Genomic DNA, 22,021 nt, shown 5'->3' with positions numbered 1-22,021 from the left:
AATGCACTGTTAATAGTTGTTTATGATAAGATAATGTCATTACCTACACACCCCTACTTAAAATGGTGTAGTCCAAGCTTTGTGCGAAGTCAAGATGGCGGACAACGGCCGAGCAAGTTAAAGGTCATTTTTTCGCGTGAAAATACTATATTTTTAACAACAAAATGGAAACTCAATCCAATGGAAATTCTCTTTTATTCTATGCTTTACAATTATATACCTTTTTTGTCAATTCAGAATGTGTTTTGGATATGTTTTGGATGTGTTGACGGTGTGTTGACGCTTCTGTCATGTGTTGACACTGCACTGTGTTGACGCTTTTTAGTGCGACCCACTTGGGGCGCCTCACGCGGATAGAGCGCCCTCAAGAGTCTACCGGCATTCCAGAGTTTTTATGTAAAGACCGTACGAGAGACATGGAGTTGGAGAGAAGCGTTAGGCCTAATTTATCAAGAAAAAGTTCTCCATTTGCTCAACAAACATAAAGATATGTCGTCTTCGGCGAATGCAGCAAGTGATAAACTGAAGGTAGGAGGAGATGATCATAAAAAGTGCTTTCGAAAAGAAACTAGTCCTGATTTCCGAAGTGTAAATTATTCGAAGTGGCTATCGTTACGGCAGCCGTTGTTTAGCGCCCTCTACGATACTTTTTTGATACGCACACAGGTATATAATTATTTGTTTCCCCACATTTGAGCGAGCAGTGGGACAGCTCAGTCGATAGAGGTTAGGATTTTGCGCCGCGAGGTTGCGGGTTCGCATCTTTTTTTTGCACTCAAATTTTTTTCTTTTCTAACCTGAGGCTTTGGAGGATTTTTTTTTAAAGGGAAATAAAGTCCGAATTTCATAAAGTTCAAATTCACTTTTTTCCTTCTAATTTTATATTTTCTTCTCATGTGTTTATAAAAGTTGCAGTCTACCCACTCTACCGTAACGATAGAAAATGGGAAATGCGTTACGGCTGCCGTAACAATAGCCACTGCGTAAATTATTTGTCAAGTGAGATGTAACGGAACGGCGGGAGCACGTTGTGTGGGAAGAGGAGGGGGCGGGGTCATTGGAGGAAGTGGGAGGGGGGTTGTGCAAGATGAAGATTTTTATGATTTGGAAAAAGGAGGATTATGGGAGTAATGTAAAAAAAATATGCAGAATTATTTCAGAGAAAGCATTAACAATAATGTTATGGTCGGTAAAATATTTTTTTTATAAATTATAGGGACGACTAGCCAATGGAATATCAGTCACTGAGTCAGCGTTTTATCACACTTCACGGAATGACATCACGTCAAAAACCTAAAATTTCAAAAGTTCCGAACGTCGGTTGGTTATTGGCCAAATCTAATCGTCACTCAGTGTGCTTTCCCCTGCTTTTAATTTCAGATTCTGTGTATCCATGGTTACAGACAAAATGCCCAGATCTTCCGAGAGAGGACCGGAGCCCTCAGGAAAATCATAAAGAAATACACAGAGCTGGGTGAGCAGAATTTTATGTAAACTTTGCTTGAGCCGAAACGAGGCAATAACAAAATAAGATGTATTTTTTCCCTTTTCTAATCCCTAGATACCAGATTTCCTTTCAAGTTTGCAGTCTTAGTCGCCAGACAAAATGCCCAGATCTTCCGAGAGAGGACCGGAGCCCTCAGGAAAATCATAAAGAAATACACAGAGCTGGGTGAGCAGAATTTTATGTAAATTTGTGAAACTCAGAAGGTACTAATGCCAATACATTGTCTTTCTTCAATCAAAAAAAGTACCCCCCCGGGCCCCCCCCCAAAAAAAAAGTGTGTCTGATGCATATTTCAAAAGTGCTTGTTTGTGAGCAAGGTCATTTTCTATTTTATTTTCAAGTTCTTAATATTTGTCATGTCTCTATCACTGTTGCAGTGTTCATTTCAGCTCCGAACAAAGTACAGCCGGCCGAGGGTGAAGAGGATTTAGGTAAGCTTGAGGGTCAGAAACAGTTTACAGGACTGATCTGAAGAAATATGACGAATTGTTCACCTTCAGATTCAACGAAAATTCCTCAAAACCAAGATATCGTACATCAGCTAATTTAACTTAACTTTTACTTAAAATATAACGTTAAACGTGGGTAGTCGAAGCTTCATTCTTAAAAATCGCAATTTGAAAAATATAATCTGATGTTATAAAATTTAACTGTTTAATAGCGCCCTCGGTTGTTGGCGCACTGACGAAATGGTCATCGGGACGTCTCTTTAACAGTTTCAAGCCACCATGATTTGTTTTGTTTTTTTGCTCGTGTTTTTGGTAAGACCAAAGAGGTTGGTGGTTCTCGACAACCGACCACACCTTCAAGGCCAGCCAGGCCTGCGAAGTCGACCCCGGTTTGCAGGAATCTCTGACCACGGTAGCTGAAGCCTTCAAGGAACTTGGGCCCTTTGACGGTAAGGCTACGTGGAATTTAATAATATAAAAAAATGCTAATGGGGCAATTCGACCCACTAATACTGCGTCGTCCATAACCTTTCGCTTAATTCTAAGTTGCCAGTCAATAGAGGGCAGTGTTTATGCCACGTCGTGGTAGTACCCTTGCCGTATATTCAACCCTAAGCAGTGACTACCTGAAATTGCCCAAAATTCTGCAACAAGATTTTAATTTCAATTTATGTAACCAAAACTTCTTTTCTTTACATTGGAATAGGTGTACTTGCCTTCAGTCAGGGAGCGGCATTTGCAGCGATACTCTGTGCATTGCAAAGCCAGGGAGGTGAGAATTGTGTAATAATCTTTTTCCCTTAATATCAAAACCAAATGATAGAAATCTTCTAGTAGAGTAAAAATGTGCACATTGCGATTCCAATGACTGGTGTAAGAAAACAGTGAAAGATTTTTTTTAATTTCAAATTTATATTTTTATTTATTACCTTATTTTATATTATTCTCTTTTTTTGGTGGGGGGGGGGGGGTTTAGATGCTGTAAAATCTTCTGTATAAGCTGTTCTACTTTCTAAGGCCATTGTACAAAACTTGGCCTGAGCTGTTAAATAAGTGTATATAAGCTGTTCTACATTTTTACCCCATTGCACAAAACTTTGCTTGAGCCGAAACGAGGCAATAACAAAATAAGATGTATTTTTTCCCTTTTCTAATCCCTAGATACCAGATTTCCTTTCAAGTTTGCAGTCTTAGTCGCCAGCTTTCGCAGCCTGAGCTCCAGCCACGCTGCCTTTTACGCCAACCCGATCGACTGCCCGACGTTACACGTGTTTGGCGACACGGACGGCGTAATTCCAAAAGGTATTAAGAATTCAACTTTTGTCTTTTTTATTTGTCGTTCACAAACTACGAACTCCGTGAATGAACCATAGGGGGCGCTATTTGTCCATTTGTGCGATTCCAGTGGGGGAGGCACACCACATGTGATTTTTTTCTTGAAGTGTGGCAATTTTGCTCAAAGAGCGAATGTACAGTTTGAATAGAAGGATTTCGTTTACGCACTCATGGGTAGGCTGTATACCGCCCTCAACTGGTCATGCACAAAGCCAATAAACACTGTGTGAGGAATGACATGGTCCAGTTGTTGTTATGGTGTTCGACCCATGGTACATGGGTTGGAAGCCTGACGCGGGAAAACATGGTGCTTGTGTTCTTTGGCAAGACACTTTACCACAATTGCCTCTCTCCGCCCAGGAGTATAAATGGGTACCTGTGAGGGTAGAGACCACAATTCCCCGATCTCGGCTGCGGAAGAGTAGTCTCATGGCCTGATGAACAGGGGTAATAATTGTGACGCACATTTAGACCTCGCTTTGGTGGAAACGGCTACATAAGCAACAACTTTGTTTCAGCATAGTCGGATCATTTCAAATGTTAGCCCTTTTTCTTTTTAGGGATCTGTAAGTTGACTGATTTTGTGTAAATTTATTATTTTTTTTAGAATCAAGTGAAGGCTTACTACCACTGTTCGTCAACCCACAAGTTCTGAATCACCCAGGCGGTATGTTGTCGTGTTTTGGTTAATGATATTTAATAAAACAGTAAAAGCGCCACTTAACAATTAGCTAATATAATTGTGCTAACTTATAACAGGAAGTTAATGCTTACCTTTAAGCGTGTTTTGCTGCTTGAATTGTTAAAGTGATTGCACATGCAGGTAAAAGTCTCTGTATAAAATGGGGGAAAAAACAGAATAGTTCTTTATGCTGTGAACTTTTGCCCGTATAGGACTTTTTCATTGTATTCTGCTTTGAGATTACCCAATAACGAGACAACCAACTGCAGCCGATTTCACGAAACATTGCGCAACTTATGTCATACGTAGGACTTGTGCAACAAATTTGTTGCACAGCTGCGCAATAAAATACGATCAATTTCATGAAACTTGGCATAGCTGCGTAGCGTTATAAATAATTTAAATATTTTGGACGAGGATAGTAACAGTATTTTCAGTCACAAAAAATTCGATGAATCACCTCTGTCCGCCATTTTCAGTTTTGTGCAACTTTCTTTGGAATCGTGTGGCAACTCTAAAAATTCTTGTTACAAGTAAAATGACAATTCATTTACATCAAACACAAAGATCTGATTGTCCTGTATCAACCTTGATCAGTTATGCAATGACAGGCTCCACGACGATCACAATTTGCCAGTAAAATCGGTCATGTTCAGTCACTTCGCCACAGCCTACACCACCTAAAATGATTTGTTGCGCAAGTTGGGGTCTTACACACTATGAAACTTTCGCGAAATGTATCACAACTAAAATGTTGTGCAGGGTGAAATGTTGTGCAAGTTACGCAATAAATTGTGGCGCGAGTGGAGTTGCACAATTGCGTAAAGTTTCGCGATTTTGGCTGTTGTTCCCTACCCGTTTTGTTGTAATATGTTGTGTTGATATACCATGAATTGAATACAAGTTGTCTGCCTGGTAATTCAGTAAATGCTACAAAATTATTTTTCGTTTTTTCCCTTCCATTCACAGGCCATTTTGTGCCAGCATCGTCTCCGCAAAAGAAGGTTTACCTCGACTTCCTTGAGCATTGGTACAAGAAGAAACAAGAGGAGAACTCGATCTCCAAATGAACTGTGAATGAGACTACCGTTCAGACGCAACCCTATTGACTCTAAAGGAAGACTATTGATACATCGCTGCTGTTAGTCTTGCCTCAAGTCTTTCCTAACTTTCCAATTTCTCTCAAATTAAACAAAAGCCTAAATTAATATACTTTCAGGTATAAAATGACATAAAAGTACTCAAGTGCTTATGTGTTTGAAATTTGGTGCCTGAAATTTTCTATATCTAAGTATTCTGGAAGTTTGGGTGAAAATCATGGCGGAATCAGAAATTTCGGAGCAGCATTTAAGATGGATGAATGAGGCAATGGACTATGCAGTGGCTGCTTTAGACCGCGGAGAGGTTCCTGTAGGTTGTTTGCTTGTGTACAGAGACGAGGTCATCGCCACGGGCAACAACCGGGTCAACGAGACCAAGAACGCCACCAGGCACGCCGAGCTGATCGCCATAGAGGGCGCTATTCGCTGGTGCGAGGACAGGGGCACCAGGACGGAGGAAGTGTTTCGCGATACCACACTGTACGTGACCGTGGAGCCTTGCATAATGTGCGCTGGCGCCCTGCGGGCCGTTGGTATCCCTTCGGTTGTGTACGGCTGCGCTAATGAGCGCTTTGGAGGCTGTGGTTCGGTTCTGAGCGTCCACTCTGACGACATCCCATCCATGGGGAAAACGTTCAAATGCGTGCCGGGAGTTTTCAAGGACCGAGCGGTTCAGCTCTTGAAGGAGTTCTACAGGGGGCAGAACCCAAATGCACCAGTTCCTAAAATCAAGCCGCAACAAAAGAACAAAGACGATAAGATTATAGATTCAGATTCCAGAACAGATGCTAAATAGGCAGTAGCCTACCGAAGTTGAAACTATTCAAATTGATAGTAGACTTTTTCATTATGCATTCAGCATACGGTTTGAAAATCTTGGTTGAGGCAATACTAGGACAGACAATCTGTGTAAACAAATAAAGGTTTGACAGAATTAAAATTTTGAAAGTATGAATGATTGGGTTTTTTTTCGCAGAAACATTGTAGCGTGTTTCTTAAAAGTAAATAACAGGATCATGGATGTTGCTTTTCAAGGTCGTGTCAAGTGAAACTGGTTGAATATATTTTTGATGAATAAAAAATGTGACTGACAAGAGTAGTTGTTTTGAATTTGATATATTGTTTTATAAGCTTGTTTGGGTTTTCTGGTTTGATATAATGGCTTGGATCTTTTAACTTCTGAGTTCTGTCCAAGATATGGACTGTTTTTGCTGGCCCTTAATGTTCTAACCCCCCCCCCCCCCTTCCCTCCTTCAAAAGCAATTGAATAGTCTCGTTCCAAAACTAAAGCTACAACTCAATATTCAAAATTATGTGTGTTATCACATTGATGGGCTCATAAACTAAAAACATGACCTGACCAAGTTTTGGCATATGGTGGACACTGTATCAAAAAATACAATGGTCACAAATGCCGCACGCCCGATTGGTGGCGCTATACACGTTTAGCGTGCACTTCCGAAGCTCCGACACGACAGCTTTCACGTCATCTGTTTCACTCGGGAAAACACCGTGACATAATTTCTGCAAATACTTCCACTTTTAGCCACTTAGGGAATCATTGAATAACTTCCCCATGAGTACAGTGACGTGAGGAAGGATTCTAGCTGCGATATTTCAGTGACAGTGTCGGAGAAGTTGAGATATTTTCCCGGTAAGTTGACCAGATTTTTGCCCTTTTCTCTGCATTGACAATACAAAGGCACTGCATGACAGCCATGCGCGGATAGGCGTACGACTACGACGAGCGTGCACACACATACTGTACATATGTACATCCAACAAGAAGAACGTCCAAGACAAGAAGTTTACTTTAATTAATTGAATAGTATACCAAAATCTTGTTTTAATGTCCATAGGGAGAGGATGTGGCGTTAAAATGCCACTTTTCTGTCCTCATAATTAGCTGGAGTTACCCAGCCCTGAGTTTTATCATTGGGTTGTCATCTAGGGCTGGAGCGCATTTTTCTCAAAACTTGTAGTATTTGCAAAAAAAATTTGGAAAATGTTCAATTTTGTCCCCGTTACACACTAATTGCAACTGCAACTCACCCCAAACTTGCCTGGAATAACCATTACACAGGTCCTTGAAGTCAAAAACGATCCACGATGAAGATTCAGCCTACAATTGCAGTGAAAACAGGAGGAATAACCGCTAACTTGACAACCTTGCTGGATTGGCCAGGACCGCTATTGGTTTGTGCACAAAAAAAATTGTGTACAATGAATGGCGGTCGATTAACAGGCACAGAGAGCGATCGCTGTCAACTACTCGTTTTCGCCGGCTGCGCTGGCTGTTGGCGCGTGACGTCACGCGGAAGCGTAACACCCGATGACTGTTTCATGCACTATTGGTTGCGGTTCCAGTACCAAAGCTGTGATGCGAGTGGTAAACCTTATACTAGTGCATGAAACAGTCATCGGGTGTTACGCTTCCGCGTGACGTCACGCGCCAACAGCCAGCGCAGCCGGCGAAAACGAGTAGTTGACAGCGATCGCTCTCTGTGCCTGTTAATCGACCGCCATTCATTGTACACAATTTTTTTTGTGCACAAACCAATAGCGGTCCTGGCCAATCCAGCAAGGTTGTCAAGTTAGCGGTTATTCCTCCTGTTTTCACTGCAATTGTAGGCTGAATCTTCATCGTGGATCGTTTTTGACTTCAAGGACCTGTGTAATGGTTATTCCAGGCAAGTTTGGGGTGAGTTGCAGTTGCAATTAGTGTGTAACGGGGACAAAATTGAACATTTTCCAAATTTTTTTTGCAAATACTACAAGTTTTGAGAAAAATGCGCTCCAGCCCTAGATGACAACCCAATGATAAAACTCAGGACTGGGTAACTCCAGCTACCTCATAATGAACATTTTCAAAGTATTATCTTGAATTTTGCAATAATTTTTTTTCTGTCCCAATATTGTGTGTTTTTATTTTGTTTCTGGTAAAATTTCATTTTGATTTTGTCATATTTAAACAACAACAGAGGCAGTAGGATAGATTCCGCAAAAACCTATGTGATTGGTCTGAAAATCCCTGCTAATTTTTGACTTTTTAGGACATGATCACATCATTTTCTGATGGTCATTTTAGGGAAAAATTACTGATGGCCAGATATGGGAATCTTTCCGGATACTATTTCGTCATTTTTGTTTTTACCATTTTTCCTGTCATGCCGTTTGGCTTCGTATGTTGTAATTGTATTAAGAAAAATACATTTCAAAGAATAAAAAATGACGTGAATGGGTTGATATTGTAAACGTGTAGATCGTTTCACTTGTCACGTATAACTTAAATAACAAAAATTTAAACAAATCACTTAAACAAATCACGGGGAAAAAAATGCGAAATCAAGGCGCCAAGCTTGTCATGCTTGTCATCATAATTATGTAACCCTACTTGTTTTATGCCAAGTCATTAGACACGATGGAAGAAAAACAAGAATGACTAAGAAAATCCTGTCCAGAAATAGGCTCTGCTTCTTATTCTTAACAAATACACTTTTTTCCCGACTATTTTTTTGTGATTCGGGAGACGAGAGATTTGTCTCCTTTTGTTCTACATCCGACCATGACATCAGTGACCCTTTTTACTCCTCTGCCCCCTGTGGCTCCTCCCCCTTCAGGGGTGGGTCCAGAAAAAAGACGGGGGAGGGGGGATTTACTTTATCGTGGCAACTTCCTCCATGACTTTATCAAGACAGTGAAGTAAAACTGAATAAAACAATGGGGACTTTTAAGACGGTGATGGCAGCAAACACACCGGCCCTTTTTCCATTGTTTGCGTCATATTGAGTATGCGAGCTTTAGCTTTAACAAATGATGTAAACAATTGAAAAGGACTGGGTTTTTTGCTGTCATCAACGTCTCGAAAGTCTCCATTGGAATTCATGATCATCGAGTCAGCATCCCTGAACCACAGGTTCTCGGATGGGGGTGGCGGGGGGGGGGGGGGGGGGGGTTCCCAACACGTTAGCCCCATTGCCCTCTGTCATCCAGGGTCCAAAATGTCATACTGGTTTAATGTTTGAAGTTAGATCCCTGACTGAAAGTGCAACAGTTACATGTACATTTCCTACTTGTCAGCAATACAGTGTTTATTTAAAAGCTCATGCCACGTGGTCCATTACATAATTAATAATAAGTCCTACTATCTTCTAATAGGATTACATCAGTGTTAGTCTTGATTCTGGATTACTTGTATTATTATGGTGTATGGCCCTGAACAGACGAAGCAACAACTTGAACAAGTCAAACTTGAACAAGTCAGACTTGAACCATTCCTAAGCTAAAGGGTCTGATTTTAAATTAAGCAGAGGGCGATCTTTCATTTGCCTGTGATTACCCTGTATAAAATCGGAAGTTAAATCAATTACACACACATTGTATGTGTACACATTTGAAATAATGTGGAAATTACTAGTATTATAAAGCAAAAGTCATGCAGTGTGAAAAATCACTGTGTAGGCCTGCATTGTACATGTACATTTTGTAAATCGTGGTTCAGAGAATGCAATCTATTTCTACACATAATGTGCCCCATACTCCCGTTGCACTCACACTTGATTTCCCCTGTTTTAACCCAGCTGTTTGTACAGCTTCATGCCCCAAAAGAATTAAAGTACAAAAGTCAGGGGCGGAGTCTAGAAATAAAACAAAGGGGGCACATGTTCTCAATTTGCATTGGTAAAGGGTTTGCAGTAGACAGTATAAAACTGACAACACTACCAACTTTGCATTTGAGCAGGAACTGTTGAAAGTCAAAATTGTTTATTTTAACTATGAACATTTTGTTGTTGTTTTCACTGTGATGAAGTCAGTGTGGTGAGAGATATGAAATTTATAATCTCTGTGGAAACTGGGGGTGCGACAATGGTCGTAGTTTTATAGTACATGAACATTGTAGTAATCAGTGGCCTTGCTTCAAAGAGCAATCGACCAGTGGTGATTTTTTTTCTCTTGCGATTTTGGAATTTTCTTCGTTCTGAGGTGTCTCGAAATTATGCAGCCCACACAGCACTAGAGAACACCTGGCCATAAATGAAAGCCTCCATGCCCACTCCAATGTAATAACGACATGGCTTCCTTATTAAGCCGTCCCCCCAAAAACTCATTAAAATCGTTCTGACATTTTAAGGTTGATCACCCAGAAAGCTTGACAGCCAATTTTTGTTTTTTAATATCTGTGCTGAAATCAAATATGTACAAATAAACCACATGTTTGATTTCAAAATTGCAAAAATAACCATTTTCATTTGAATTGTTGAAAAAAATATATTCTAGGATTGTTTTATCTGTTTGCTCACTAATAATTTGTTTTCATTGATAAAATTTTAAAAATATCAAAGACTCTTGGGATTGCTATGCTGATTTGCTGAACTTTTTTTTATTAATTTCAAAAAGGACTTGACACAGAGACCAGTTTGTGGATGTTGAATCTAATTCTAATTTACTATGCGAAGTATTTAGTTTTGCAGGAATTTAGGTTATCAGGAATACACACGAGCCTTTGATTTTGTTCTACATGTATGGTTAAAATATGATTACCTTTGCAGATTGGCAAATTTTTGATGAAGAAAATGACCTTGACTTTTGCAATGTTGTCAATTGTCATGGCTTCTATGTGTATAATGGCAAAAGTCAGAATTTGAGGAAGTGTAGTTGGCCAGAATTGAACTTGTAGATCATGGGGAGGTCAGTGGTTACTTTTTGCACATGCAGTGGTCCGTCTCAACTACAAGAGGAAAATTGAGTGGCACAGCCGGGTCAAGGTTAGCTGCCAATTATGGATGTGAAGAATGTTGATTTGATGATATGATAACAGAAACTTGGCCTTGTTTGAAGGAATTTTTGCTGGGGGTGGTGATAAGCGAAATGTTGATGCTGAGCAAAACCCAGTATCAAAAAAAAGAGAGCGAAACTTGGTTTTTCACAGTTTTGGTGCAGAGCAAAGCAAAAAAATAGAAAAAAAACCCACATATAAAGCCTTGGAAAGCTTGGCATTTCCTCTTCTTTGTGTGTTACTTCTAAGTTACGTGCCTGATATGTACTACTCTTATCTTCCTTGACATTTAAAAGAAAATCCATCTGAAGATTTTGATGAGTTTTGTGCGACTGAGAAGGTAAAGCCCATCCACTGTCATCTTGAAAATAAAGCACACAGAATGTGCTCTGGAAATATATGATAAACTTAGTTTTAAAAAAATGCGTGTCAGTTGATAATCCATTTTTTTCATTGAAATTCCTGAATTGAATAAGAAACCCCTGAATTGAATAAGAAATATATTGTAATCCATTCAGCCCTGACATGGATGAGCGGAGTGAATGTCGTTCAAACTTGCATAAATTTGCATAAATGCATAGTCTCTCCATAACATGCGCATAAATCCAAAACCACTTGTAAGTGCAGTGTACACGTACTCCTTTACGGTAATATGATGTGTACCGTGTGTTTTTTCTGTATTCAGTAAAATGCAGTGGCAAAACAAAATCAAGAAGCTTGTTTTCTGAGAACGGCAGGTTAAAAAAACAAGAGCGTGGGCGGGATTGCCCACCTGAGTTACTGATGATCCGTGATGTCTAGGTAGCCGGCAGTTTGAATAAACATTGACGAAGGAAACTGCAGAACATTTCCTTCTGTCAAAGGAGGAAGCTACCTTTCTGCCAGATTGGAAAATATAAACAAACATACAGGATGTAATTAAAGAGACAGGTGGAAGCATTGTATTGATAAACATTAAAGGGGCACTACTCTATTTTTCATCAGTGTATAAACTTCTGTGTCCATCACAAAGGGTCCCTTTAATGCTAAAGTACAAAGAAAAAGAAATATTCCATGTTCCTACAGTTGTTAATTTGGCAGGATTTGGAAAGGCTTTTAGCAAAAATTCCTAGAAAGTGTAGGTGCATGCATGTACATATTCAACTTCTGAAAAACAACTTGGAAGATGCTTAAAAGGAGCACGGATTTAATCGTCCAGTTACTTGGTGTACTGTTAACATGAAATACTTGTTTTCTGTACAATGTATGTTTCATCTGTGATGCATTGATTTCTGGACAAATTCCGGTTTCTTATGATGATGTTAGATAGCTCTTTGTTAGGCCAAAAAAAAAAAAGTCGGTCTCTGGTCAGCGCGCGCGTCGATTTTAATCATGCGCGTCGATATTTTTTTTTCTCCAAAATGTTCCGCGGTTGCTCCAACAGCGCCCTCTATTTCCGCACCTCCTCAATTTTTTTTAACAAAGAGCACCAAGGAATGGGAAATTGCACCAAGGCAAATGATCGAAAGCACCAAGGCAAATTATGGAGGACACCAATGTACATGAGGACACCAAAAAAGCAAAATAGTACCCACCTTGTCTGTACAATGAAGCTTGAAGAAAAAAAAAAAAGCTGCGTGGCCGCGTCAATTCCGGAACTTTGGTCTGACCAGAGACCAAATATTTTTTTTTTTGGCCTTATCATTGTCTGTATTTTAATCACATTGAATTTCTTTTCAATATTTTTTAGACACCAAGACCCAAGCACCAACAAGCCATGGGGTTTCTGTTCTCCAAGATTTGGAGTCTTTTTAACAACGAAGGTGAGATTTCAACAAATGTAATATCTTTTTTAAAACCTCACAATGATTCAATACAGTTGAGCAAAGATATTGACCGGAAGAGGATTTGAATATACTACCTTTAGAACACCAAACCAGGGCTCTACCAAGTTTCACGTTCGAATCCCACTTGCATAAAGGTTGAACAAAGGAAATTGACTTTAACAGGATTTGAACCCATGACCTTCAGAAAACCAAACCAGCGCTGTACCTACAGGTACCAATTTTCACGTTTGGTTCCCACTTACGCAAAGGTTGAGCTAAGAAAATTTACTGTTGCAGGATTTGAACCTGCGACCTTCAGAACACCAAAACAGCCCCCTACCAACTAAGTTTCAAGTTCGAATTGCACTCTAATAAAAGTTGAACAAAGAAAATTGACTTTAGCAGTATTTGAACCTGGGCAATTCCACACCAAAGTGGACATGACACCAAAAAATTCAAATACATGTGACTTAAACAAATTTGGCATCAAATGAAAGCTAAAAGTCTATATTTTCAAGATTTGAAGTCGGAATTTTATTTTTTATACATTTCGGTACCAAAAAATAGGATTATGTAATAATCCTGTTTTAATCCTAAAAATGTGATTAATAGTGATATGAAAGTATTCTACCAAAACACACACAAAAATATGTACTAATGCCATCAGTTTCTGTCATGAGAAAGTATTGGTCTTGAAAAACCGACTAAAACTTGTTTTTAACATTTTGCGTAATTTGCTTCGCTTCAGTGACTTCTAATATTTCAGCCTTCGAAAATGTCCTTCCGTTACCGAAAAAATACATATTTTTAATTTATTTTTAAAACTTGCAGTATGAATGCATTGAAAGTTATTGTGCAAAGCAAGTTTAGGTAGGCCTTCAATATGACATTATAACTGACACTGCTGTACTTCTCGTTTTTTAATTACAATTAGTTAAATCACGTCCTTCCGTTACCAAATTGGTAACGGAAGGACGGTAACGGAAGGACAAATCGTATTTTTATCAAATGTTACGACATTTGCGCTCATGTTTGAAAAATGAAAATCACTGCAAATACATGCATGTATAATGAGCATTGAAAGGACATTCATGTGACCCACCTTCACAAAAGCAGGATAAGCAGGGCAAGGTGTTTATTACAAAGGAAGGCACAGGCATGTACAACATGTACAATGTACATGTACATATATGCCGATGTACCAGTACTTGTACATGTATGGAGTTGTTGCAGAAAATCAAATCATAAAGTTGCTGCCATCAGCATTCATGGACAATAGAGAAAGATACCAATTCTGTGTAGCCATTCCAGAAGCAAATTAAGTCAAAAATGAGATGGCAGAAAGTACCGGTACTTTGGGGCACTTTCATTCAATTTACATGTGTAAGACATGTGAGGTGCAATCTTTGACAAATTATGCCCAAGTTAACAATTTCAGTTTGGATGTTTATAACTTTATTGTTACTACTCTAAATCATTGTAATTTGATTTCAAACATTGATTTTGGAGTTCAATTAAAAGCAAAACCTAACTGAAGCCATCAGTTCTACCGGTAGATGTTTTTACCTTAAATGCACATGTAGGCTGGTCGCCCCCCCCCCCCCCCCCCACTTTTTAGGTAAACCACTGAACCTACCAGTATTATTATTAAAAGTTGTTGGTGAACATGCAACCAATATACTCAAGAGCTCAAAAACTGTGTATTTAAACTTTTAAGGATTGAGGTGATGGGTTTGAAGTCCATTTCTGTAGTTGTCTTGTGTTCGTGAATTATGTGTTTTGGGTGGTTTGCGTTTTTCTTTTGTTATAATTAATTAGCAGGCTTCTCTCTTTATCTCAATAGTTTCTTGGGAATAATTATTTATGCCAGGTCTGCATATTGTTGATTTCACATCCAGTTACACATTTCAGCAATTTGTTTCACTTGTATAATTAGTGTAAATTCACATTTTGTTCATGCTATCATTGAGTAAACCTTTTGTCCTTCCGTTACCGTCCTTCCGTTACCAAATCATAATCTGCTTAAAACGTTGTAATTATATTACCGAAACACTTAAAGTCAAATGAAAGGCGGTATAGTATGGATAAAGCTTCAGGGATTCCATTTCTTACCTTTAAAATATAATTGCCCCATAAAATTCACAGAGTTTACGCAAAACGCGAGTAAGTTGGAAAACCCTTGTCCGTTTTACCGTCCTTCCGTTACCGACCTCATTAATATTCATAATTCATAAACGGGAGGCATTCATGCCCCCCCAAAGTGTGGAAAATGAAAGTAGCATTATAGCAATACAATTGTGACATTTGTTTGCTGTAACTATGAACAGTGTCTGTGATACACACATTTGAAATTTTGTTTAATGTGTGAAAACGTCCTTCCGTTACCGTGGAATTGCCCACCTGCAACCTTTGGAACACCTTACCAGCGCTCTACCTTCCAAGTTTTAAGTTCGAATCCCACTGACATAAAAGTTGAACAAAGAAAATTGACTTTAGCAGGATTTGAACCTGCGACCTTCGGAACACCTTACCAGCGCTCTACCTACCAAGTTTTAAGTTCGAATCCCACTTACAAAAAGGTTGAACAAAGAATTTAACTTATTCAGGGTTTGAACATGCACTATCCAGAACACTAAACCAGACCTGTACCAACTAAGTTTCAAGTTCGAATCCCACTTACAAAAAGGTTGAACAAAGAATTTAACTTATTCAGGGTTGGAACATGCACTATCCAGAACACTAAACCAGACCTGTACCAACTAAGGGCAAGTTCGCGCAAGGACTATAGTTAACCATTGGTCGACTAACGCTTGCCCGAACTCTGTCTAGTCGACGATGGTTAACTACTCTAGTCGACTATTTGGAACCAACCTACTGGGGTTGGTTGCTTCGCTGGTAATCGTAGCCTCGCGCGTTCATAACGTACAGCAGGGAGCCAGGATCCAGACGTTTTGCAATGACATTTTGACCAGCGTTCGACTAGAGACGTTCGCACTTTGCTATTAGTGCGCAGGCGTAAGGTACGTCACAAATCAACCACTAGTCGACAAATGGTCCTTGCCCGAACTTGGCCTAAGTTTCAAGTTCGAATCCCACTTACACAAAGGTTGAACAAAGAATTTAACTTATTCAGGGTTCGAACATGCACTATCCAGAACACTAAACCAGACCTGTACCAACTAAGTTTCAAGTTCGAATCCCACTTACACAAATGTTGAACAAGGAAAATTTACTGTAGCAGGATTTGAACCTGCGACCTTCAGAACACCAGACTAGCATTGTACATGTACCTACCAAGTTTCAAGTTTGTATCCCTGCAGGTCAATTTGTGTGTACAACCATATCGATATTTTTATGGTTGACTTCTTTTCATCTACAGAGCACAAAGTCATCATCGTCGGGTTGGACAATGCCGGCAAGACAACCATTTTATACCAAATGTAAGTGACACTTTTATTCCAGGCTAGAAAGATCCTTATCAGTTTATTTGAAATTGAGTATAAAAGTCCATTGCTTTTTGCAGATGTATTTCTAGACATGAATATTAATTAAAGAGACCCATTAATAAGGAGAGGTCTTTACATTTTGTCGTTATTTTTGTATGCTTTCATTTGTAGTCTAATGAACGAAGTCGTCCACACGTCGCCCACGATAGGCAGCAACGTGGAGGAGGTGAAATGGAAAAACATACATTTCTTGATGTGGGACATAGGGGGACAGGAATCGCTACGGTCAGCGTGGGGCACGTACTACGCCGGCACTGAAGTAAGTCATTTCATGAAATCACAATCTTTCGACTATACGAGTACTTGTACCATAACCAAATTTCCATGGAACTGCTAAGAACAGAAGATATTTGCGTACCAGAAAAACCCTGATAGCTGGGAAAAATAACAGTGCATTGTTTACTGCTTTTTACTGGTTCTTGGCTAATACTTGCTTAGCTCAGAAAACTTGCTATGAAATTTCTTGATTTGGAAGTCCTTGACATTGGGCCATGCAATCATTATTATTATATTTCTAGTATTGCCCTGTTAGCTCGCAAGCCTGAAGAAACCAAGACAATTAAAAGACGTTGCAGTTTTAGAGGTGGGAGGAAAATCCCAGAAGAATATTCGTTGGAGAAACCCACGGAATGAGATAGGGACTGAAAACCCAATCCACATGTGACCAGGGCAGGAATCGAACCCAGGCCATAGAGGTTGAAGTCGACGAAAGAAACCATCGCGCCAACCTGACTCCCGTAAATCATGACTCTAATCCTGGCTTTTAAGTGCAAAATTGTATGCTATTAACCGAGCCTTCGTCCATTTTTGGTAGAGAGTGTAAGTAGTGACACAGGCAGAAGTTCCTTCAAATAATGAAGTGACAATGGAAATATCAACTTCTACCTTTTGTTATCGCATCTTGTTTTAAACAAGATTTTTTTGTTCTTGAAATTTTGAGGTTTTTTGGGTCTTGAAATTTTGAGGTTTTTTGGGTCTTCCAACAATGACAGGATTTTTTATTAATTTTTTGTTCTTCTCTTTCAGTTTGTAATACTCGTCATAGACAGCACAGACAGGGAGCGGTTGCACGTCAGTAAAGAAGAACTCTATGTCATGTTAGCCAATGAGGTATGCTTAATATGATGAAAACATTAAAGTAACAGGTGTATTTACATGTAAACATGTACATGTGCAGACGCACAGTGCAGCATATAGATAGTCACACCGCCCTTGCATGCACATCCATTGCCATGAATCGTTAAGAGTTCCCTTCTTTCAAAAGAGAGTCACCTCACATTGAAATTCCATTTGGAGAGTATAGAGCAGTATGTTGAACAAATGTAAAAACCCGGCAGGTCAGATTCGGGTGAAGGGATATGTTGTGTTATTGTCACACAGAGAGTCAATGCACCAAAAAAACAGCACTGTGGTGGGCATGGAAGCGTGACCAGATCTGCCTGCTTGCCCTGAGCTTAACCACACAAAAGTACTGTGTAGGAATTTGAAGTGCTTTCCGTACTCCACACTTCACAGGAACTTGAAGTGTGGGTGCTAACTCTATTGGCAAAAGTGGCTTTGCAAAACTTGGATGGTTGTGAAGTGCAGAAGACCAGGAGGGTTTAATTTGCCTTTCTCCTCGTAGCAACTTATCCAACTTAAAAGCAGTGAATATCAAAATGTTCTTATCAACGTAATCCCATAAATTTGTCCACAGGATTTAAAACATGCGGCTGTCCTCCTCTTCGCCAACAAGCAAGACCTGAAAGGGTCGATGACGTCGGCAGAGATCTCCCAACAATTGAACTTGACTTCCATTAAGGATCACCACTGGCACATACAGGCCTGCTGTGCACTCACGGGCGAGGGGTGAGGAAGCCTTGATATTTTTTGTCGTTGAATTTGTCTGGACCCTTATTTTTACTGGCCTTAGAGGGCCAGCCCTCTTTGTGTCTCAATGACTGAGTCACTGTCTCCCCTAAACTTTGACGGGTTACCTATCTCCCTGACTGACTGACTGACTCCCCGACTGACCCCCCCCCCCCCCCCCCCCCCCGAGTGTCACTTGCGACTAAGACTGGTCTAGGACCAGCTTTCCCAGGTTTGTTTATGTTTGGGCGCCTCTAAGTTATACAGTCGAGTCTCGTTATTATACAAATAACGAATGTTTGTGAGTGCGATGGTAAGAATAATTTCATGAGGTGACAGATTGAATGTTCTATTCCACGAGGCGAAGCCGAGTGGAATAGAACATTCAATCTGTCACCGAATGAAATTATTCTTTCCATCGCACGAACGTAAAACATTCGTTATTTGTTTTATACAACACCTGAATAAATTCTCGTCATTTGATTGGTAAATTATAAACTACAATTTATTTTGATTTTAAAGATGTTGAACTACCCCTACACGAAAATGTTTGAACCCAACGATGTAGCCCTGGCTCTTTGGAACAATGCGCGCTGCGCTGAACGCGCACACCAGCATGCATTTTGCATGCAAATACCGCGTCATGGAACAAGCGCAAAGTGAAACGGTATAACGCATGGGTATAACGCATGGTCGCACCGTGCATTATACCGAATAATAATATGTCACGTGATCTACAATTCACCAATCAGATGACGGGGATTTATTCAGGTGTTGTATAAAAATACAAACTCGTTCGGATGTAGCCAAATTGTTTGTTATATCAGAATTTTGTATTAAGAGGAACATCAGTCCCATTCATTGTGCACATAGCGGCACAGTCGGGACCAAGGTTTTGTTTGTTATAACCAGAATTTGTATTAACAGAGTTTGTACTAACGAGAGTCGACTGTACCAAGTTCTCAGCACACTGTGTATAGTGGGGGTATATTGTCATGAAACTTGGTATGTGTATAGTTGGGTATCTTGTCTTGAAAGTTGGTGTGTGTGTTTTGGGGTATCATGTCTTGAAAGTTGGTGTGTGTATAGTGGGGGTATGTTGTCTTGAAACTTGGTATGTGTTTAGTTGGGTATCTTGTCTTGAAACTTGGTGTGTGTATAGTTGGGTATCTTATCTTGAAACTTGGTGTGTGTATAGTTGGGTATCTTGTCTTGAAACTTGGTATGTGTATAGTGGGGTATCTTGTCTTGAAACTTGGTGTGTGTATAGTTGGGTATTTTGTCTTGAAACTTGGTATGTGTATAGTTGGGTTTCTTGTCTTGAAACTTGGTATGTGTTTAGTTGGATATCTTGTCTTGAAACTTGGTGTGTGTTTTGTTGGGTATCTTGTCTTGAAACTTGGTGTGTGTATAGTGGGGGTATCTTGTCTTGAAACTTGGTATGTGTATAGTGGGGTATCTTGTCTTGAAACTTGGTGTGTGTATAGTGGGCTATCTTGACTTGAAACTTGGTATGTGTATAGTGGGGGTATCTTGTCTTGAAACTTGGTATGTGAATAGTGGGGTATCTTGTCTTGAAACTTGGTGTGTGTATAGTGGGCTATCTTGACTTGAAACTTGGTATTTAGAAAGACTGTGCTCTGTACACATATACTAAATCAAAAGTGATATCGTGATGATGATTTGTTGGTTATATTTTTAAAATGTTAATTTTTTTCTTTCAGGTTAATCAAGGGATTGGAGTGGATCGCTAACCAGATTCGGAGGTGACCACCGCCGGAATAATCAGATTTTTTTTTTTCAAGAAAAAAATTAATAAATAAAAAGGCAACACATCCATTCAGGGAAAAACAATTTTTTTTTTTTTGGTTTAGTAATGAAAAGGTTTCAAAACCATTTTTAATGGGGTTGTCTTGATGGTATAAAGACAATTAAGTGAACAATGGGTTGTCTGATTCAGGTTTTTGAGTTCCAACTTGCAGTCCCTGGTCAACGCACCATTTTTAACCCCAACTTCTTCTGACTAGACTGTGCGCATGTATATCATGTGGAGAACCATTTTCAAATTTGCTAACTTTGTTGAAAAAAAATTCATGAATGACACTGCTCGGGTCTCAAATAGACATGTGCTACACACAAGATTTGCTAATTATTTCTTGCATGTGCTCAACTATGGCCTGATCAATTCCTCGGTTTAATTCAGAGGTGTTTTTAAGTGGGTGGGGCCTTGATGGAGTGGGGGGGGGGGGTTAAATTGTGTCACATTATTTTTTTGTGCATGTGGAAAAATCAATGCTATTGTTCGTTTGATATATATATGAGGCTGTCAATAACGAAACTTGATATAAGAATTTGGGAATAGAATGACCACTTTGAAAGTCTGTGGGTTTTGCAAAAAAATAAAATTTTAGTCATAAAAAAAACCCAGTTCATTTTCCAAATATATCAAACCTCATTTGGTACAATTATGCACTGCCGTTGGTGTACATTGTACTGTTGAACTTGTACTCCTGTAACATAAAATTGCATAGTGACAACTTTGTTTCAATTAGAATTTTTAAACAATTTTATTGGATTTTATTTATTTATTTTTTTGAATAGGAGGGAGAATGCATTTGTTTATCATCTTGCTTAATCATTTAGAAATTGGACTAACAGTTTCACAGTTATTGCTTATTTTTGTTTATTCTTGACGTATTATTTTTTTTTGGAAACTTTTTAAAATCGTTACGTGTCGCAAGTTTTCAATTGTGCTGGTTGGGTCAATGAGACAGAGATTCTTACCGCAAAACCGGTAACCGGCCAAAATGACATGTGATGTGTATTTGCTAGCCACTGGTTCCCAGCAAATTTGTTGCTTGGCATCCAACGTGCTAAGTAATTTTTCATGCTTAACAACTTCCATGAAATTAACCAAAGGGTGAAATTGCCACTCATATTATTAGTTGTAAACATTTGTTCCGATTTACTGTGTATTGTATGTATTCGCTTATGTTAAGTGAGGCTCCCTGTTTTAATAACAAAAATTCGAACTTGTCAGAAGCTTGGCCTTGTTCTATTGCCTTTTATCTTGAGATTTTTAAACTCCTGTGCTGTATCTTATTCTATTGGCCACGCCCACTCTCTCCATCTCATGAATATTTATAAATTTACAAAACATGGGCCAGGGGCGGGGCTTATCAGATTTGGCAGATGACCTTTACAATGGCTGCCAGGGTAAACAGTCTAAGGCCGTGTCTGAATTTATATTTGGCTACGTTTGAAAATTACACACTCGCCTATGGAAGGGTCTGCAGTCGCTTCCCATAGACCTGTGCGTTATTTCCAGTCGAAGCCAAGCAATTTGAATCCAGCATAACAATGGTCCTGATTTCAGTTTTCCGAACTATTTCTTATCGGTTGTATTTATAAGAGATCCGTGCGCTGAAATCACCTAGTTGCCAAATTTCAACTGAGTCTATACAATTAAAAAATGTTGAACTGCAGTTTAGAATTGATTCTTGATTGTAGTATTGCAATTTGTGATAATGCTGTGCAAAGTTGGTCTTTATTCAAGACTCAATTTTACCGAGACAAATAAGTGTGGTGAGGAATGCAAAACTTGTCCCTTCGTTGAAACAATTTGATAAAATACGTCTTGAGTAAAGACTAGCAATAATGAAACTTTTCCATTGTAGCTCGGATTAATTGATATAACATTCATAAATACCTCAGACAGTTTAGCTATTCCTACTGGTCGAGAGCCCGTCACGTGGCCGGTCTTAAACGGATGATAAAGACATGGCTAGCTGGTCTTAAACACTTTTCCAGTGTCACAATAAAATTTGGACTCCTAAAAATCCAGTGCCTCATCGTTTCATTGGTTGAACCTTCACAATCCTCACGTAGGCATGCGCAACACTACCAGGGAGTCAGAATTTTATAGTTCTATATTCAAAACGCAACGCGCCAGGTACGTTCTGTGCGACATCGCGCAGAACATGATACGCACGCGTCAATCTCCATAAAAGGGT

General features: G+C 39.4%; 3 protein-coding genes across 4 annotated transcripts; all 3 read left to right on the top strand.

Annotated features, from left to right (window-relative positions):
- Positions 1–405: 405 nt before the first annotated feature.
- LOC119723017 (esterase OVCA2-like) lies at positions 406–5,075 on the top strand. 2 transcript variants are annotated; one of them, XM_038193491.1, is made up of 9 exons: positions 424–528; positions 1,381–1,416; positions 1,615–1,672; positions 1,885–1,938; positions 2,274–2,405; positions 2,663–2,728; positions 3,118–3,258; positions 3,899–3,958; positions 4,943–5,075. In XM_038193491.1, the coding sequence occupies exons 1-9, from the start codon at positions 490–492 to the stop codon at positions 5,041–5,043; spliced, it is 687 nt and encodes a 228-aa protein (XP_038049419.1). In that variant the 5' UTR covers positions 424–489; the 3' UTR covers positions 5,044–5,075. The 2 variants fall into 2 exon arrangements, with proteins under 2 accessions (XP_038049418.1, XP_038049419.1); XM_038193490.1 differs by lacking the exon at positions 1,615–1,672 and having other exon boundaries at positions 406–528; positions 1,381–1,474.
- A 181-nt stretch (positions 5,076–5,256) lies between these two features.
- Positions 5,257–6,188, top strand: LOC119723018 (tRNA-specific adenosine deaminase 2-like). The gene has a single exon (XM_038193492.1). It carries the CDS (start codon positions 5,291–5,293, stop codon positions 5,867–5,869), a length of 579 nt encoding a protein of 192 aa, XP_038049420.1. The 5' UTR covers positions 5,257–5,290; the 3' UTR covers positions 5,870–6,188.
- Positions 6,189–6,509: 321 nt separating this feature from the next.
- LOC119723016 (ADP-ribosylation factor-like protein 5B) lies at positions 6,510–21,365 on the top strand. Its single transcript, XM_038193489.1, has 7 exons — positions 6,510–6,727; positions 12,579–12,651; positions 16,034–16,094; positions 16,272–16,419; positions 17,187–17,270; positions 17,857–18,008; positions 19,733–21,365. Exons 2-7 carry the CDS (start codon positions 12,606–12,608, stop codon positions 19,776–19,778), a joined length of 537 nt encoding a protein of 178 aa, XP_038049417.1. The 5' UTR covers positions 6,510–6,727; positions 12,579–12,605; the 3' UTR covers positions 19,779–21,365.
- Positions 21,366–22,021: the final 656 nt, after the last annotated feature.

The sequence above is a fragment of the Patiria miniata genome, unplaced genomic scaffold (assembly GCF_015706575.1).
Source record: "Patiria miniata isolate m_02_andy unplaced genomic scaffold, ASM1570657v1 HiC_scaffold_16, whole genome shotgun sequence".
Lineage (NCBI taxonomy): Eukaryota > Metazoa > Echinodermata > Asteroidea > Valvatida > Asterinidae > Patiria > Patiria miniata.
This window is presented reverse-complemented; position numbering and strand designations above follow the sequence as displayed.

Excerpts from the sequence above, each read along its gene's own strand:
- LOC119723017 (XM_038193490.1), top strand. The coding sequence starts at position 490 with ATGTCGTCTTCGGCGAATGCAGCAAGTGATAAACTGAAG. Across the intron at positions 1,475-1,884 it reads AAAGAAATACACAGAGCTGG|TGTTCATTTCAGCTCCGAAC; the intron begins GTGAGCAGAATT and ends TCACTGTTGCAG. Across the intron at positions 2,729-3,117 it reads TGCATTGCAAAGCCAGGGAG|ATACCAGATTTCCTTTCAAG; the intron begins GTGAGAATTGTG and ends TCTAATCCCTAG.
- LOC119723018 (XM_038193492.1), top strand. The coding sequence starts at position 5,291 with ATGGCGGAATCAGAAATTTCGGAGCAGCATTTAAGATGGATGAATGAG.
- LOC119723016 (XM_038193489.1), top strand. The coding sequence starts at position 12,606 with ATGGGGTTTCTGTTCTCCAAGATTTGGAGTCTTTTTAACAACGAAG. Across the intron at positions 12,652-16,033 it reads GAGTCTTTTTAACAACGAAG|AGCACAAAGTCATCATCGTC; the intron begins GTGAGATTTCAA and ends TTTCATCTACAG. Across the intron at positions 18,009-19,732 it reads TGTGCACTCACGGGCGAGGG|GTTAATCAAGGGATTGGAGT; the intron begins GTGAGGAAGCCT and ends TTTTTCTTTCAG.